This window comes from Clarias gariepinus, chromosome 3 (genome assembly GCF_024256425.1).
Source record: "Clarias gariepinus isolate MV-2021 ecotype Netherlands chromosome 3, CGAR_prim_01v2, whole genome shotgun sequence".
Lineage (NCBI taxonomy): Eukaryota > Metazoa > Chordata > Actinopteri > Siluriformes > Clariidae > Clarias > Clarias gariepinus.
In genome coordinates, this window is record NC_071102.1 from 34,348,781 (window position 1) to 34,368,630 (window position 19,850).

At 40.1% G+C, this 19,850-nt stretch overlaps 1 protein-coding gene across 1 annotated transcript in view; it reads left to right on the forward strand.

Moving 5' to 3' along the window:
* Window positions 1-19,277, forward strand: part of ppap2d (phosphatidic acid phosphatase type 2D) — a 44,577-nt gene extending 25,300 nt beyond the window's left edge. Inside the window, exons 2-6 of the mRNA XM_053492448.1 lie at window positions 11,067-11,224; window positions 13,190-13,473; window positions 13,855-13,912; window positions 17,174-17,350; window positions 17,447-19,277. Of these exons, the coding sequence (XP_053348423.1) occupies window positions 11,067-11,224; window positions 13,190-13,473; window positions 13,855-13,912; window positions 17,174-17,350; window positions 17,447-17,554 (785 nt within the window). The 3' untranslated portion in view covers window positions 17,555-19,277. The remainder of the gene's footprint in view (window positions 1-11,066; window positions 11,225-13,189; window positions 13,474-13,854; window positions 13,913-17,173; window positions 17,351-17,446) is intronic.
* The last annotated feature ends 573 nt before the right edge of the window (window positions 19,278-19,850 follow it).

The following is a 19,850-nucleotide window of genomic DNA, read 5'->3' on the forward strand; positions in this document are numbered from 1 at the left end:
TTTATATATTTATTTCCCGTCCACATACCAGCAAATTTCGGATGATAAAGATACGTCGTATAGACGTAAAGACGATGTATCATTTAACAGCTCAAACACGATGTTTACCAGATGATACGCTCTTTAGCAGACGTCTCCGCGATGTACCTGCGCTATCTGGGTAGCGACTAAGTTAACATTAGAAAACATGCACACATTTAGCAGACACATAGCGATACAATACAATAACCAGTTAGATAACATAAAAATACATCTAATATTTAATGTTGTAAAATAATAAAAGTTACTAAAGTTCCGACTCACCAGTTAACTGAATGATGTGACGGGGCCACTGCTCAGGTTCGGCTGTGGGAGTCCTTCACCACCACACACTCCTTCAAGTTTTATTGGCTTAACTTTGGCATTTTATCTACTTTCTACTTTATTTTATTGTAACAAAGCTACTACATATTGTAGATTTAAAATTTTACTTTCTTTCTATTCTATTGGTATTCGCTTCTCTTATTTTCTTTTTAAGGTCACAAACAGTCGAGTAGGTGTTTCACTGCATATCATACTGTGTATGGTTGTACATGTGACAAATAAACATTTTAATTTTAATCATGATTTAATTCTAATATGTCGCAAATGTGTACCGTTTTATCAATAATAAAGTCTCTAAATCGAGTAATGGTCCATCCTGTCTAAGTCTCTCGATATTGACATCCACAAACCGTTACTGTGTCTAGTGTGGATCAAACCATGCATATGCGGGCTACCGGACTGTATCACACGCTCCTTAGTTCAAACTTCCGCTAAGGATTAGATGTGATCTTGCAGTCTTATTGGTTGGTGAAGACAAATACAAAAGTGCAGTTTTAAAAGTGTGTATTTATGCATTTCTCAATTTTACAATGGAAGAGTAGACGAGGACAGCGTTATTGTTTTTCCTCGCGCACACGCTGTTTGCTTCTACCTGCTTCCACCTGTTTTCTGATTGTTTGTGCCTGATAATAAGTTAAAGCTGACAATGGCTTTTATGTAAATTCTTTAATAAGCCAAGGATTCAGAATCAGAAACTACAACTAAGCCACTCATTACACCACTTTAATGAAATGAGGCATTTAATAGGCTCCTACATCTCTCGAAGCAAACAATAAACATGATAGCTATTTACTTTTGATAGTAATTATAATGCTACAAACAATAATAATAGTCTACTATAAAGTACATTAATTTTACATTAATATTACAATAAATTAAAAAAAAAAAATCTAATGTAACAGTAAATAATAATAATAATAATAATAATAAGAAGAAGAAGAAGAACTAGAGAGGTGCATTTTCTAAAGAACATGTTAAGTGGTGCTTGCTCCAAAACATGCTAATCACTCTAGCATGCTAGCAACATGCTAATCACTCTAGCATGCTACTGTAGCAACATGCTAATCAGCTTAACGTCGTGCTAGCAACATGCTTATCACACTAGCATCATGTTAGCGACATGCTAATCACATTAGCATCATGCTAGCGACATGCTAATCATGTTAGCATTGCTCTAACATCGTGCTAATGAGATAGTCGGTGATTATAATGGTACAAACAATAATAATAGTCTAATATTACAATAACTTAAAATAAAAGAAACATTTAATGTAACAGTAAATAATAATAATAATAATAATAATAATAGCAATGAACTGTTTAATAACTAGAAAAGTTACAGAATCATCTTTTAATACAGCTACATTGTACTGCCTTCCCACAGTTTGTATTCCAGAAACCAGAGTTCTTGTCTAAGTAACTTTACAATCAGTTTGGAATTTATTTCAGATTTTGTAATCATTTTCGACTTTTTAAATGTTTTGTTTTACTTTTTAAGGAGCTCCCACTTCTTCTCCCACTGTATACACTCCACATGTTGTGCGGAATTTTTAGAGAAATGCCTGATAGCTTGCGGTCATAGCAGTTGGTTATAGAACTTACTTTATCCCTGTGCTTGGGATAAATAACATAATTAGGCAGCTCTGTTGACCCGAGGCAGTCGTTTTTTCCCCCCCAGCAGGCTCAGCGCTTTATTTTTTAATGAACTACAGAACCGCAGCAGGTACTACAGCGATGCTATCGGATAGTCTATCAGGGAGTGCCTTTCATCTTATACACACACGCACGCACACACACACATACACAGCTTAACGAGGCCTGGAGAGAAGTTTGCTGTGGAACATGTGGTGCTGCTGGCAGCGGTACTGAGGGAGGCATCTGACTCAAAGCAGACATGTTTGTCATCTCACTCTTTCTGTTTCTCTTTCCTTTTTTCCATCAGTAATTTTCTTTGCCACTTTCTCTTTTGGCTTGTGTAGTACTTACTTGTTCCTAAAATATTGTGGGTTTTAATTGTGGGTATGTTTGCTTGTTTTTTAGATGATAGAATGTGGATCATTATTCTAAATACCTGTTATATTCTGTAAAATCTCATTTCTTTTTTGATGATTTAAAGATTCTTTGCCTTTAAGTACTTTTAACAGAGAAGTGAAAATCTCAAATACAGTTTCAGTAACTTCATTCAAGTCAAGGTAGTGATATACTGTATATACATAGTGTATATGTAACAGTGGTATAACATTATATTATTAATATGATAATTAATATGACTTACAATTGCACACTTTTAAAGCTTTTGCTGTATGCATTCTGGAAAAACAATCCTAAAGTCAGCAAGGAGTTCGACTAACATTTTGCCTTAACATTATATGTTTTATATGGTGGCTTAGTGGTTAACACTGTCGCATTGCACCTCCAGGTTCTGGGTTCGATTCCCATGCCGGGTCTGTGTGCATGGAGTTTGTATGTTCTCCCCATGCTTGGTGGATGGGTTTCTTCAGCGTCCTCTGGTTTCCTCCCACAGTCCAAAGACATGCAGATTAGGCTTGTTGGCATTCCCTAATTGCCTGTAGTGTGTGGAAATGATTGTTTACCGGAGGTCGTATCACAGTCGTAAATACAATAGTCCACATTGGCCTCCGGTCCCTGGTGTCTCTACAGTCCAGTAGAGGCATCTTAGATAGATGGATTATGTCTGTTATTTTTTAAACTCTGCCCACAACATGCTCTGTGAATCTTGCAAGTTTTTTCTTGACATGTGTTTTACTGCATGGTCAGGGTGTGTTGGTACATGGCATTGTAATTTGATCATGTCAGTGTTTAAAGCCATAGGCATATAGCTAGTCTGAGCTAAATGCCCACAGCCAGGAAAAAATAAGAAAAAGAAAGGATTAAAACACATCTTATTTTTTTTCCTTTAATCTCTTCCATACAAACACACGAAACAGTATATCCTAAGCTCTTTGGAATAATGTTAAGAAGCTGCGTATTGAGCATTGAAAGAAAAAAGAAATCACGAAAAAATGCAAGCATCACTAGTAATGCTTAAAACAAGAAATGACAAACATGTGGATTGAGGATGAGGTGGAACCACTGATTAACGAGCTTACATGTGAAAAGAGTGTTTAATCATCTTTTGTTCTCTTTCGCTTAACGGTTTGTTTTTCCAGAGCAGTGGATCCAGGCGTGTACCGTGATCTAATAAAACACTCAAAACATGTTATCAAATAAGAGATGACAAACCACAAATGAAAAACCCAGCACAAGAATCAGAAGGTAGATTGTTGATTCAATTCAGTTCGATCAATCAAAGTCAGTCGATTTATTTTTTAAAATGAATTCTTGATTCAGTTTTGTAGCACTTATGTTTGTTGTCTGATTTGTCTCTAGCAGCTATAATTTATGCAGGCAAAGTATTAAAAACTAATGAAAGCTTTCAATAAATACTGAAATGTTACGTAACTTGTATTCTTGATTGTTTTATTTTTTCATCCACATGCAAAATGTCAATACCTAAATGCAAAATATCCTCTATTATTATTATTATTATTATTATACAATACCTAGGAACCTAAACTCATTCTTTCATGGCATTAATTCTTGCTGTGTGGAAGAAAAGTATGTTCTTGTGCACAGTTCTATGATATATAGCCTCTCTTGGATGTTGTGTGTCTGTGTGTCCACTTGTCTATGCCTGAATACAAGCATTACAGCCTAAATAGTGTATAAAGTCACATTTTAGACTGAAATGTTTGACTCACTTCACTGATTGTCACTTTGCATAAGAGAGTTTATTATTCCGCTGTGATTTGCGTTCCCTCAGGCCGTGACATATTGCGTAACATATTGTGGCCCCCACCCACGACCAACTCCAATTACTCACTTCATGCTCGCTCTGAGCATTGTGGTGTTTGGCTGGTGATCCGATCTTCCTTTTAGGCTCAATGGAACGATTCAGATTTTTTTCCCTCTCAGTGTGTTACATGTGGCTATGAAGAAACTATGATAAAAAAAAAAAATCACTTTTTTATATATGTTTGAAGATAGTGTTTAAATGTCTCTCCTGGTGTGATGTCATTCCAGACAAGAAGGAAAAAAGAAGAGTTGTATGGACACTAGAACTGGACACTGATTCCAGGTTCTGACCCTTTATGGATGTGTATTTTTCTAACCAGTCAGAACTGGTGCAGGAGCTCATTTGCATTTTAATTGGTGCAATTTTGTACTGAAATGGTGCATTTGAAACAGCAGTGCTTGGTGGCAATTAATATGAAACAGAAGGAACATCCGTTGAAATGCTACAATGCAAAGTGTTATGCATTTTGTAGACCTTTCAGCCTTATGCAAACCGGTTTAAGATTAGTATAATGCATACATGACCTTTAGACTAGAACTATAGAATCCAATTAACTGTAACTACCAACAGAGTCAAACATACCAATGTCACATTCAATGCACCTGAAGCATGTTTTGTTGAACGTACAACTCATAAATCCTCTCAAACCATCCAGTTTGAAATACCTGCAGTTAAGTGATTATGCGGTAATCGTGATAGACATCAAGACTAGGGTTATTTTTGGCTTTGTTTGGGGTGTGACCTTCAAGCTGAACGTGCTTATAGTGGTTTAGACTATAATTCTCCACTCTGAGCTAACAGACATCCATGACTGGCTCATAAGGAGAAGCTTTTACTCTGGAGTCAGTTAAAGTCAATGTTTAATACCACTGCGTCCCTGGACATGTGGGACAGTGGGATGAAGTATGGAGCAGAGCTACAGTGCATCCAAATGTTAGAGCAGTTAAGGGTCAGCATCAGGAAAGGCTCGACGGAATAGTTCTTTGTGTACTTGATAAAACGCCCTACAGTACTTCCTCTGATACTATTATCAACCAGGGATTATTTTATAAACTGGCAACCAACCAATTAACATGGGTGGAACCGTTAGTCATAAATGGAGACTTGGGAATTAAAATGTTGAACAAGGTGAACAATTATTATAACCACAAAATATTCTTACATTTTGTTGTTTTTTTTTTTTTACTTGTACGAGGGTGATGTTCAAAATTATCCGGACTCTGGCTGTATATATTTATTCGAAATAACTTTAAGAAAAGAAAAATAAAAAGCTTTCATATACATTATAAAATGTTTTAGGCTGAGCTGTCAGCCACAAATGCACCTCTGTCTTCACTTCTTCATCAGAAGTGTATCTTCGTTCTTGTAGGGCTGCTTTCAGGAGACCAAACAGGCGAAGGTCTGATGGAACGGGATTAGGACTATAGGGTATAAGATGCTTTAACACCTCAAAGTGAAGTTTTTGTTTAGTTTTCGGAGTATTGACAGTGCAGTCATAAGTGTGCGGACGTTTGTCATCAGTCATGGACGGGCGACCGGCTCCTTCTTGATAACTGACACGATTTTTCTTGGACTTCTTTATCCATACATACACATCTCCTTCACTTTCTACTGTAAATACTGCACAGAAATTCATCGGTAAATAATGGCATCACACGCAGACCACAAAAAAGTAAAAAAAAATCACTGCACGATGTTCTTCTTACATGCAAATCACATTTTTGCTCACACCACAGTTACAGCTGATGTTACAGTGCTAGAGCGGATCATTTTTAATTTCCTCGGAAATTCATCCAAAACTTTTTATGTGGTCGCATCTTGCTTTTTTATGTTACTGAAGTTTTATGGCAGGAATCGAACCCGGACCCTGGAGGTGCAAGGCGACAGCGCTACCACAGAGTTACACAGCATTTTGCTGTTTATTAGATACTTTAAGTAGTTTGTAGTACTGTAAGAAATCTCGCTGCATTAGACAAATCAGGCTGTAAACATTACTATTAAAAATAACGATGTCTAAAAGTCTAATCAAATCGACACCCTACCTACATATGGGAAAATCTCATATCGACATATGGGATTTTTTTTAAGTTGGTGGTGATGAAAAACTATACATTTCTTGTACACTTCTGCAACTTGTACAGTAAAGCAAAGGAAAAGAAAGACATTGAAGAAAAACTGGGTTTGCAACATGGCACAGAATGGTGCAGGACAGGAAACTGTACATTTTCCGGCACAGGAAACTCTTCAGGAGCGATGTGTATACACTTAGTGTTTTCCCAGTGACATGACAAGCTGTGTTTTTTATCTTATTCGTTACACAAGAGCAGGAACTCAGAGTCTGGTAGAGTGAGGGAATGATTGTTTATTGCAGAAAGAAGAAGCTAACTTTTTCATTAACGTAGCTATGCAGCCACAGTATAAACAGATAGGATGTGGAACTTGTTTATTAATAAATAAGATACAGGATCCCAGGAGTCGCCATGAATCCGGGAAATAGGCGGCCTTGAGCAGGCTCCCCGAACCAGCCATAAAAATCATTTGAACGCATTCTTCATTTGTTTAAAGCGGTCTTAAACACTTTTTGGAAAAAAATAAAACCCTGAAAAAATAATGATAATAATTATATGTACAGTATATAGAGAGACGTTACTGAAAAACATTTTTTGTTCCTCTGTACAGTATTAGAACCATTGACAAACTAACATGCTGAAGGAGAAATAATACATCTCAGGAAGTATTGCTATAGAAAAATAATCCACTTCAGGCATGAATCGAATCACCATGTTGATCATTTTTTTTATAGCAGAGTGTTTTATTCTTCACTATGTCCTTGTCCAGTGCTGCACTTTATCCTCTATTGATCTTGTGTGTGTGTGTGTGTGTGTGTGTGTGTGTGTGTGTGTGTGTGTGTGTCAGTGTGTTTTTTAGGTAAAAGGTTGTGTGTTATGTTCTGTAGGTTTCACGGTCACGTATTCCTTGTGTGTGTGTGTGTGTGTGTGTGTGTGTGTGTGTGTGTGTGCATGGTAGGTTGTGCTGTGTTACGCTCTATAGACTTCGAAGTCACATACTTCTACAGTGTCCCTGCCAGTGTGTGTGTGTGTGATTGGCTCCGTTCCAGAGGGTGCGGTGAGGGAACGAGGGGAGGGTTAATGATCAATCCCATGCTCTCGGCGGGTCGAGCTCTGAGGAGAGAGGGCATGGGACCGAACGAGGTCAGGAGAGAAAAAGAGGGGAAGAGTTTTCTGAGAAAGTGAGCTGGAATTCACAGTGACTCTCTCTCTCTCTCTCTCTCTCTCTCTCTCTCTGTTCTACTTTTAAAGAAGTCCCCACTTGCACACCCAACATGCATGCACACACATACGCACAGCTTCCATGCGTTACACTTTGTACACCATGTGTTTGCTCATATTGACTTGGACCTTGAGAGCGGCGTGGCCTTCCCAGAATGCACTGCGGTCATCTTATCAGTGTCCGTCATGAAACGTTTCTGGTAATAAGAGCCGCTTTGTTTTAAACGCTGTTTAATCATTAATGTTGCAGGAATTTTTTGTTTCCCTTCCTGCTGCAAGCAGTTATTTTTCTCATAGGTCTCACATGATTCACGTGTGAATAATCATGTGGTTTTTATAGACTTTACATGCGGTATTGTGTAGGCGTGTTTGTCTTATTGCAATTGGATTGTTTTTTTCTTTTATTTTCATACACTCTATTAATTTTCCGACACGTGACCACGTTATGCACGTGATGATGTCACTTGTCGTGAAGTGCAGTTTGAGGCTAAAATGTAGCTCTCGCTCTCTCTCTCGCTCTCTGTGATCCTGCCTCACTGGGTCTCACTGGATCTGGAACTTATTCCAGGAACACTGCTGGGCGGGAAACATTCTGGATGGGTCGTTCCATGAAACCGGAGAACCTGAAGGACATACCAGGAGAATGTGCTGTTGTTAATGAATCTGAAACAGATCAGATCTTGTACATGTGATGATGTGATGGGTTATAGTTCAGTTTTTTTTTTTTACTGGTTAAAAGCTTTACAGAAAATGTAGCTTTAGATCCCTATTGAAAAGCCAGAGGAGACAGTTAAGAGGATATTCCCCCCGTACTGTCTTCTCAGTGACACAAAAGCATCGAATCAATTGGGCCAATTAATCAGGCTGTTATGCTGGCACATATGAGTCACTATTTGTAGCAGGACACTGACGTAGTGGTTAGAACTGTGGCATCGCACCGCCAGGGTCGGGGGTTCGAGTCCCACCTCGGGTTCTGTGTGCGTAGAGTCTGCATGTTCTCTCCGTGTTTGGCGGGTTTCCTCCCACAGTCCAAGGACATGCAGATTAGGCTAATTGGTGTTCCCAAATTGCCTGTAGTATGTACGTATGTGTGTACCTTGCGATAGACTGGCACCCTGTCCAGGATGTACCCCGCCTCGTGCCCGAATTCTCCTGGGAAGGCGCCTGTCTTCCTGTAAGCCTGTACAGGATAAGTATTATAGATAATGTGCGAGCGAATGCATTAATTGTGTATGATTTTTGCGTTATTATTAGCCTGTTATATTTTATCAGAGGGAGGGAGAAAATATTAAATTAGCTAAAACAGCATGTTTCGAAAACAGCATACTGTATGTTACTAAAGATCAGCATCAGCCTCAACAGCATCAAAAACCTGTACCGGTCGACCTCTCATTATAAATCATTACACTATAGACTATTTCAAATCCCAGATTTGCCATAAGAGCACCTTTTTCACATTTGGAAACACCCAATACTTTCCACCACAAGGACTGTTGAAGGAAAACACCCAACTCCACAAACTCCACACACACAGACCACAGGCAAGATCACAACCCCTGACACTGGAGGTGTGAGATGTCAGCGCTAGCCAATACGCCAACCTAATCTGGTTAACTAATCTGGAAGAACTGTCCAGTGTTCCACCACAAAACGTCATCATCATCTAATCACAACACACTAGTGTGTATTAAATACTTTATATATAAATGGCGTATATATAAATCTGGTGTAGATTGTTAACACCTTGCACCTTTTTATACAGGAATTCTACATTTGTATACAGTTCATGGAAGTACTTTCGCTTTTTTCCCTTTTTCCCTGAAATACGTCCCAGAGGAAGCACCCTAGCCGTCACCCTTTTCCTGATTGCTTTACGTCGTACGATAAGGAGGACTTACACGTACACTACTCAAGGGAACACGCGATCACTTTAAAGCATGTCTAATCCTAAACCTTTTATATTTATTATCAGTATTTATATGCTGTTAAATGTTAATAAGCTTAATGAAAGCCATACGGTTATTACACAGTGACTCTCTCTCTCTCTCTCTCTCTCTCTGTCTGTGTGTCTGTGTGTCTCTGTGTAAGCTATGTAAGGAATGTCAGGTCTTCATTTCAGCATAATGACTGGAATTACAGAGTATGGAGCTTAAGCATGGTCTAATTGCACATAATAAGGATGATGAAACTTGTTTTTTGAAGAACACTGAGCGTTTCAGAAAACTCAGATGTACGTTAGGTGTCCTTTTACTGAATAGATTTACTAAGATGCATGTGAAAATAGATAGTTTGTCATGATCAACAAAGAAGAATTTCATGAAAAATACAGGAAGGAAAAGACACACACACTGCTCCAAGGAATCAGGGGAACAATTAGTCCTGGTTAGACTTGACCAGCCCTGTGTATGTCAAACTAGGACAAAACATTCTCCAATTTTTTTTTTGCAATAATATATATATATATATATATAAAGTACATTACAGTACAAAAAAAAAATCTTTTTTCCCGTACAGACAGCTCAGAGACAGCCGAGGTTAAAAGCATGTCACTGGATCAGCCTCACCACAAGGCACCAGTGTCAATCGCTTCAACCTCTGTGGCTAAATATCTCAATGGCAAAGTAGTTCTCAATATAACGGACTACAAATTAAAGATCTGTCTGTAAGTCCATAAATCTGTAGCGACAATAAACAAACAGAATTAAACAGAGATAATGTACAGCAAAGGAAATAAATGCTATGTGAAACACCAGACCCTCATACAGTATAGAACTTAACATTGTACTCTAGTTGTTTATAAGAAAGCACTCACGTCAAAATCCTGCTTCAGGCCCAGTGTTTGCAGTGTTTCTATTACAAACAGTGTGGATCCAGAAATTGATAATTAAAACGTTATTACTATTAATATTTATCTGATAAGATCGGCTCGTGATTAAAATATATATTTGCTCGTGCATATGTAACACCTGCCCTTCAGTAGTGTTGATTTACACACACTGATTCAGGCTGCAGGAAATCACACGTAAACATACTGTGCATATTGCACTTTTAGAGTAGAAACGCCCGTATTCCATGCATACAGCCATGAGGCGGAAATCGAACCTGGAACCCGGAGGTGCAAGGCGTCAGCACTAACCACTAAGCCTTATCCTGTATTTAGGGTCGCGGGGAGTCTGAAGCCTAACTCAGGAGACTTAGGGCACGCGACGGGGTTCACCCTGGACAGAATGCTAATTAAGTACAGGGCACACACACACACATACACACACTCACACCCCCAATTAGCCTAATCTGCATGTCTTTGGACTGGGGGAGGAAACCGGAGTACCCGGAGGAAACCCACCAAGCACGGAACATACAAACTCCATACACACAGAGACAGGAATTAAGTGATTAATACTCGTCCACATTTTGCTCATGTCAAGGACTATAGACCCACATTTCTTTTTTTTTTTTTCAAAGTTTTCACATTAGGTTCGCACAAGTTTACGGTTTATAAACTTTTATACGAGTTGAATAAAAAACAATTCTTTCTCTCTCTCTACTTCCGTCTCCAGCCTCGATTCCATTTTTCGCGTGTGAGCTGAAGACCGTGAAGCCGTACAAGAGAGGCTTCTTCTGCGGAGACTCGAGCATCACTTACCCCCACAAGGAGAAGGAGGTGATCCCCGACAGTGCGCTTATCACCGGAGGAATCATTATTACGGGCCTAACAGTAAGACACACACTCAGTCACACACACGTACACACGATCTGATCTGCACAATGACTTTGGCAAGTGCTGACGGAGATGATATCTCTTCATGGAACACCCAGAACAACAGTAGCTTAATGTCTTTACCTGCTGTGTCCTGTTGCTCTGTTTGTTCCACGTTAAAAATACACGTCCCTATTTATACACACAGACGATTTCCTGGTTAGTGAGTTATAAAAGAAATCACATGCACGTCTGTTTTATTTTTTTTAATCATGAATTTATGATCTCAGTTCCCATTGAGAAAACATCCTGATTCACATTTTAGCAAGAATCACCCGGACCCGGTTCCAAGGTCATTTATTTTAAATTTGTATTCATGTCTATTTATTACATTTCCGTGCGGGACTTTGTTCTGCGTAATTGCAAATTTTGAATAAAGAAATCTAAAAAATTGTCAGTGCGTTACCGACGTTTCTAGATATAAAACACAGACATGGACGTTTACAGAAATGATTTCAAATAGGTTTATTTTAAGCATTGCTTAATCTCAAGTGCTTTATCTGTAGCATGACCGAGTTAAGTTAACATTCTCTAACTTCAAGATAAATTTCAAATAAAAGATTGCTGCTATGAAAAAAAAAATTAAACAAATAAAAAAGTGAATTCTTTCATGAAGGAGTGGTGATGGCTTTACTATCAGATTTATTCTTTAAACATCTGTTGGACAAGCCCACTTTATTATCGGTAATGTTAATGGCTAATGGAGTATTCGGTTGTCATCCTGTCTGTTCTTATTCTATTTGAAGTTGCCTTCATTTTTTTTCTGGTTACAAGATTGGAATTACAACAGATGTTTAGTGTTTACTGGGTTTACTGGGTTCACTGGCTTGCAGTAATGAGACATGTTATGCCTTTGTGGGGTTTCAAATTATCAGCAAAAGTTGCTTCACATCAGATGTTCACTGCATCGTCACTCTGTCGGTACTGACAGCATTTATATGAGAGAATTTCCTACGGATTTGCATCTTGTACTCATTAACCAGTGTTTTATTAGACACGCCGTTATCAATGCGTCAAGTTTCAGTTTAATAGAATTCTGGAAGTCTTGTCGAGTCGTGGGGGCCTGGAGCCTATCACAGGAGACTTTGTGCACAAGGCGAGGTACACCCCGGACAGACACACACTATGGGCAATTTGGGAACGCCAATTAACCTAATTTGCATGTCTTTGGGGGGAAACCCACCAAGCATGTCGAGACTCTGCAAACTTAACATGCACACAGACCCGAGGCAGGAATCGAACCCAGACCCTGGAGGTGCAAGGCGACGGTGTTAACCACTTCACCACTGTGCCGCCCAGTTACAATTAGCATGTGTGTATTAGCAAATTCAAACAGTTGTTCAGGATCCAGCATGTTTCTTCCAAGGGTCCTGGGGTGCCAATACTTATAACGTCAAAGTATTGTGTGACGCACTGACTCACCCATCTTCTATACCGCTTTATCCTGTATTTAGGGTCACAGGGGGCCTGGAGCCTATACCAGAAGACTTAGGGCACGAGGCGGGGTACACCCTGGACAGGGTGCCAATCCAAGGCAGGAACACCAATTAGTCTAAACTGCAGGTCTTTGGACTGATGGAGGAAACCAGAGTACATGGAGGAAACCCACCAAACACTGGGAGCAAATGCAAACTCCATGTACACAGAGATGCAAATCAAGCCTGGGTAGGAATCGAACCCAGACCCTGGTGGTGCAAGGCGACAGCGCTAACCAATACACCACTATGTCACCAAGTTATGTTTAGTATGGGATATAATTCAGACAGCTGGTCAGGATCCAACGAGTTTCTGCCAAGGGTCCTGGGGTGCCAATACTTATAAAGTCAAAGTTTTGTGTGACTGGTGCTCTTAATAAAAATTAAGCAATGGTTTTAAATGACACGTTGCACTGAAGTTTTATGTGTGTGTGTGTGTGTTTTTCAGATCGCCCTGGCTGAATGTTACTGTGTCCGTTCCCGGCGTGTGAACTCCCGTGCCTTCATACGTAACCCCTACATCTCCTCCCTCTACAAAGAGCTGGGTAGCTTCCTGTTCGGCTGCTGCATCGGTCAATCGCTAACCAACATGGCCAAGCTGAGCGTGGGCCGGCTCCGCCCCAACTTCTTAGCGGTGTGCAACGTGACGTACGAGTCTCTGAACTGCTTACCCGGGGATTATGTGTATTCTGTGAAATGTACCTGCACCCCTAAAGAAGAGGAGGAAGCCAGGTAAGAGAGAGGCTGCAGAACTAGAAATAGATCTACATGAGGTATACGACCAACAGAGCACATTGTGTTTTTAGGAAAATAATCAGCTTTGCCATGTTAACGGTGAACTTCAGCACTATGGAGGTCACCGTGCGTTGATTCTTTTTTTTCTCTAAGAGAGCAGTGCGGTGTGTTTGGTTTGATATATAACAACAGGATAGAGAAGAAGAGCGTTTAACTTGATTAGGGACATTTGAATTGTTTTTCGTTGCGGAATAAGAATGCCGATGCTAAACAGATGTGCATGACGTGGACGTGATGATCTGCAGATGTCAGGGTGGAACCGCTGGCACCAGACTCCGCCAGTGTATTCATTGTTTCCTGCTTTTTCCTCTTTTACAGGAAGTCCTTCTTCTCCGGCCACGCCTCTTTCGCCATGTACACATTACTTTACCTTGCTGTGAGTAGTCACGCACGCACACACACACTGACAGAAAGAGAAACATCCGTGCACAAACATTCAGCCAACAGATGTATCTGAGCTTTAATTACGGAGTGTACTGGTTCCACAGCGCTGATGAGATTTACCGCTGTAGGCCTCCACTGCTGCCATATGGGAGACTGCCAAAAATGTCTGCTTTTCACTCTGGCTCACAAACAAACATGCAAACACACTCACACTCACACACTCACGCTCACACACACACACACACAGAGTGAAAGGAAAAGGGTCTGAGAACACCACATCCCCAAAGGCATCTTGTTTCAAGCGAAAGAGAAAGGGCAAAGGCAAGGCGGAAAAAAAGAGAAAGTTCTCCAAATGTTGGATGAATAGATAGAGAAAGAGAATGGATGACTGAGAAAGAAAGAAAGAGAGAGAGAGAGAGAGGGACAGAGAGGACAGAGGAAGCCTTGTTTTGATATGGGTTGGGTTGTAGAGTGGAGAGATGAGAGGAGGGCTTTGGCCTGCTGAGAGATGGACAGGATTCTTTCACGACTGACCCCCTTCTCTCTCTGTCTCTCTCTCTCTCTCTCTCTCTCTCTCTCTCTCTTTCTCTGCTTCTTCTTTTTTTCTCTTTCTTAAGTTGTATATTTCTTTCTCTTTCTGTCTCCCTTTCTGCATGGCTGTTTTTGTCTCTTCCTGCTTCTGTCTCTTGCATGTCTTTCTTTTTCTCTCTCATGTCCTTCTATACTCTCTCTCTCTCTTTTTCTGCTCCAATGGAGAAAGAAAGGAGAAAAATGCCATGACACTCACCCATTCTCAAAGCTGCTTTTCTCCATCTCTCTCTCTCTCTCTCTTTCTCTCTCTCTTTCTAAATTCTTCTCTTTCTCTTCCTCCCTCTCAGACTCTGTGCCAGCCATGTGTCAGGAGGTGGCTGTGATTTTGGGACTCTCTCCCTAAAAATGAGTCGTTTTATTCCATTCTTCTTGCCCGTGCATTCATGGGTTCACTTCTCCGGTCAGGCCGGCAGAGCTGCAGCTGATTAGAGAGAGAGAGAGAGAGAGAGAGACCGGGGAACGACAGACAGGGTTATAGCTGATTAAGGACCTTTTGAAATCTCGGGCCAGGCTATGGGTCTGGCCTGTTCCTGAGTATTGGCACCCTTTAACCTGTCCATCACCAAATAGGAACTTACATGGCATTTTCCTCAAGGCAATAGACGGACTACAGTGAGGAACCGTGCACGCAGACGAGTGACCTGATAAACAGTTCTGAAGTGATTAAGTGCTCGTTCAGATTTGGTTTCGCCTAATGGCTACGTTTCCTGCAGGCGAACAATAAGTGCAGCAGAGAAGATCTTTGTGCAGGAAATATCAGTTACTTTAAATTAAATACACACCTGAAACTGATATCATGTGAAAAGAGTCGCACTGATTTAATAATTCTCGTCACGAGATTATAAGAAAAAGAGACATCAGATTACGCAGAATTATTGGAATTAGGAAAAAGGTTTAGAAAATTACAATCATTTGTAATCTTTTCTGTGTCTGTCAGTGACATAAAAATATGGATGAAAAAATATGAAATGAATAAAAGTCAGGATACTGTATATCCTCTATATCCGCTCATCATCAGACACTAATAAACTGATGAAAACTTTTTTTAAAAAACACTTCACTTCCACCAACAATCTGTTCCCTCCAGCTGGTTTTCAGTAATGAGCTCAGATCTTTCTCACATTTCTCAGAAATATATATTTAAATCAAATATGTTTTAGAATAAATACAAACCTTTATTACAGGTCTTAGGCATATCACCAAACCAGACTCTTTCGCGAGTACTTGTGAGAAACCGAAACCACTTCCCCATGCGTAAGAGGGCACATTGTCTGTGGTTGTGTTTTGGCTGTATATGTGAATCGCAGGCTTTGTTATGTTCGGTGTCCGTCCGCATCCGCATGCGCAGCGCAGCGCAGTGAAGCCTCAGCAAGATATGAGGGTGGTTTGTTTAAAGCCCAGTTATGTCATTTTGATATCTAAAGCCTCGTATCCAGTACGTCATCGGTACGTGCACCAGGGTTTACACTTGAGTCATGGAAAAAAATCTGGGAAAATGTTTCCTGGGTAATCCTGGTTGCAGTAGCTAGTGTTACTGTAGCTGTAGTGGTAGTTATACTGTAGGTGTCATGGTCCTGTATTGGTGGAAGCGGTAATGGGAGTAGTACCCCTAGTTACACAGGGCTAGTAACATTCGTGTTCGTTGTAGTCATACAGTAGTAGTAGTAGTATTGGAAGTGGTGGTAGCATGGTGGTGGTAGCAGCAGAAGCAGTAATAGCAGTAGCAGCATTAATGTTAGCGGTAGTGGTAATAGTGGTAGCATTAATGTTAGCGGTAGTGGTAGTATTAAGGTTAGCGGTAGTCGTAGTAGTGGTAGCATTAATGTTAGCGGTAGTGGTAGTAGTGGTAGCATTAATGTTAGCGGTAGTGGTAGTAGTGGTAGTATTAAGGTTAGCGGTAGTGGTAGTAGTGGTAGCATTAATGTTAGCGGTAGTGGTAGTAGTGGTAGCATTAATGTTAGCGGTAGTGGTAGTAGTGGTAGTATTAAGGTTAGCGGTAGTCGTAGTAGTGGTAGCATTAATGTCAGCGGTAGTGGTAGTAGTGGTAGCATTAATGTTAGCGGTAGTGGTAGTAGTGGTAGTATTAAGGTTAGCGGTAGTCGTAGTAGTGGTAGCATTAATGTTAGCGGTAGTGGTAGTAGTGGTAGTATTAAGGTTAGCGGTAGTCGTAGTAGTGGTAGCATTAATGTCAGCGGTAGTGGTAGTAGTGGTAGCATTAATGTTAGCGGTAGTGGTAGTAGTGGTAGTATTAAGGTTAGCGGTAGTCGTAGTAGTGGTAGCATTAATGTTAGCGGTAGTGGTAGTAGTGGTAGTATTAAGGTTAGCGGTAGTCGTAGTAGTGGTAGCATTAATGTTAGCGGTAGTGGTAGTAGTGGTAGTATTAAGGTTAGCGGTAGTCGTAGTAGTGGTAGCATTAATGTTAGCGGTAGTGGTAGTAGTGGTAGCATTAATGTTAGTAGTCGTGGTATTAGGAGGCAAAAAACTAAAAAGAAACCTAAATACCAGTTACCAGAAAAAGAAAAAAAAAACATACCCAACATTGTCTGACTGTCTGATGATAAATCCAATGACGGAAACTTCAAAGCACTTTTTTTTTTAATGCCTAAATGTAAATGCTACAACTGGCTTTGCACCGCATTGACTTCCTGTCTGTGTGTCTCAGTTCTACCTGCAGGCGCGGTTCTCGTGGCGCGGAGCGAGGCTGTTGCGGCCGCTGCTGCAGTTCCTGCTGGTGATGTTAGCCGTGTACACCGGGCTCACCCGGATCTCAGACTACCGCCATCATCCCTCTGATGTCCTCACCGGCTTCCTGCAGGGAGGAATCACCGCGTACTGGGTGGTACGAGACCCTCGCCACCGTTATAGCTCTGACATATACTGCATCGACAGGCGTCTGCTTTAAGGTCTCATTTCTCACCCTGTCTCTCGTTTCCAGGCGTTCCACATTTCCTCCATGTTCAAAAGATGTCCTGCAAACCGCTCTCCCGGCAGTTTCTCCCTGGACAGCCCTTTGTCTATGTCCAGCCGCCAGACAGAGTGCTAGCGTCCGTCCTGCGAGGCGCTGCCGCCTTGACGTGGACCCAACCGAATGAGGTCAGTTGATGGACATGAGAGCGTCCCGTGAGGATGAGCAAGAGGAGGAGATTGTCCAGAGGAAGACTCGGAAGAATGTGTTCCACGTCCACATACACACATGCCGTCCCACTGCCTACATAAATAAGATATATGATGCAGATATTATTTTTGTCTTTTATGTGAAACTTGTGTATATTTTACTTTAAATCCAGTAAATGTATCTAGACAAAGCTGCTAATAACTGTATTATTCCGTAGTGACACTTATACTGGAGTCTCTGCACATTTAGCGGAGGATCCGCAGGTCAGTCGCCTGCAGCCTATTGAAGCAATGCCACTTTGATGGACAGGCGTACTGACCAATCACAAGAGCGCTGTGGTTACAACCGACGTTGGGCTTCATTTATCAAACTTGATACTTGACACGTCTCTGTAAATCGTCCACAAGATAGTTAGTGTTCCTGCGCGTGATTTACAGAGATGTGATGTTCATGATAATCTAGCTAAAAGTATACAAAACATATTAAATCAAAAGTAATGGCACTCTATAAACGCATAAAGAGTTAGTGTGTGTCAGTGTGTGGGGCTGAGCTGCTTTACTGGAAGATTAAAGAAGGTGCTCTGCTTAGGTCACTGCTTAGTCGCCATTTTTAGCTCTCTATGAGCTTTGTGCCTTATATGGAGTTTATGGGCGTGGCTAAATGGAAATGTTCTGTGAATGCACTTGGGTTATATCATATATATATATACATCAGCAGCTTAGACACATGGCATTGGAGGGGGAAAAAATTGTAAAACAGCACTAATAGAGGATTGATACATGAGGCCCAATGTATAAGGGTGCAATAAGCCCGTTACAGACTTGTATTTTACTTTTAACTTTTTTGTATTACATTTTTTTAGCTGACTTTTTATTCTTTGCTTATTTTTATTATTTTTATTTCCTTCAGTTTAATGATTTGTTTTTATCTTTTTATCTTTTTTTTTCTCCTGTACATAGTTTTTTCTTTCTTATTTTTTCCCTGTTCTTTTCTGTTTTCTTTCTTCTCACTCATTTCATCGTTGTCCATAGCCACTAAAACAGCACAGTTCAATCCTAAGATGAGTTTTATTTGTTCTTTCTCTCTTCCTCCTTTTTTTCCTTCCTTCCTTTCTCTCTCTCTCTCTCTCTCTCTCTCTCTCTCTGTGAGGCAGCAGTGTGACTGAAATGAGATGAGGCCGGTCTCGCTCCCTCCTGCCTCTGTATCTCAGTGGTGTCGAGCAGGCAGACCACTGAACACTAGCGACCTGCTCGAACCTTTGGCACTTCAGCTGCAGGACTGAACTCTGTAACTCTAGCACATGGTATTTCAGTGGTCTCATTTCAACAGTGTTTTTTTGGTCTTACTGTGGTCGGCCAATCACCTTATCCCAGTTTAACGAGGTGGTAATTATTCATAATAGAACTGTACATAGTACATTTTATAAAGAGAAAAAAAACTATTCAAATGTATTAGAACGCCGTTGTGTTTGTAAGTGTGCAAGATGCTTATGTTGTATAAATAGTGACTGAGCCAGAGAAATTGTATTGTCAGAAAGCTATATTTTATGTTTATAGTTTTATAAACGTTTGTTTTGTCTGTGAATGCCACTTCGGCAAAAATAACCACTGTATTAATAAACCAAACCAATAAAACGAATGTGCATCTATTAGCTCTGACTGTGAGGCATTTTCTAACTATCTCTTTCACTTTCTTCAGTATAAACTGTACGCTGTGATCTTAATAAACAATTGAAATAAAACATTGCAACGTGAGGAAATAAGATTAAAGTAACAATACTGTAAAGATAAATATTGAAAGAAGGAAAAATGCAGTAAATATTAAAATATAAATACTGTAAAATTATAAAATAAACATAGAAAAGGTTAAAAATAAATGCTAAAAATTTCAGGCGAAAAAATCTGTAGAATGAGAGAATAAATAGTGTAAAACTTGTAATTAAATGATGGAAAAGGAGGGAATGATGCACCTGCCTGTAATAAAATCAGTGAGCGGAAATAAGCATTTAAATACCACTTTATTTTTTTTTTGCTAAAAATACTTTCAGTGCAAATACTTTTTCCTTTTTATAAGAATTATGAATAAAATATAAGCGTAAAGATATGTTGTATTTACCCACGTAAGTATGTTGTTGCAGAGCTATTACAGTTTTGAGACATCTACATTAAGAAATAATTTCCTTTATGGTTCAATTTGGCTCCGGGTTGCCCCTGAAAGATTTAAA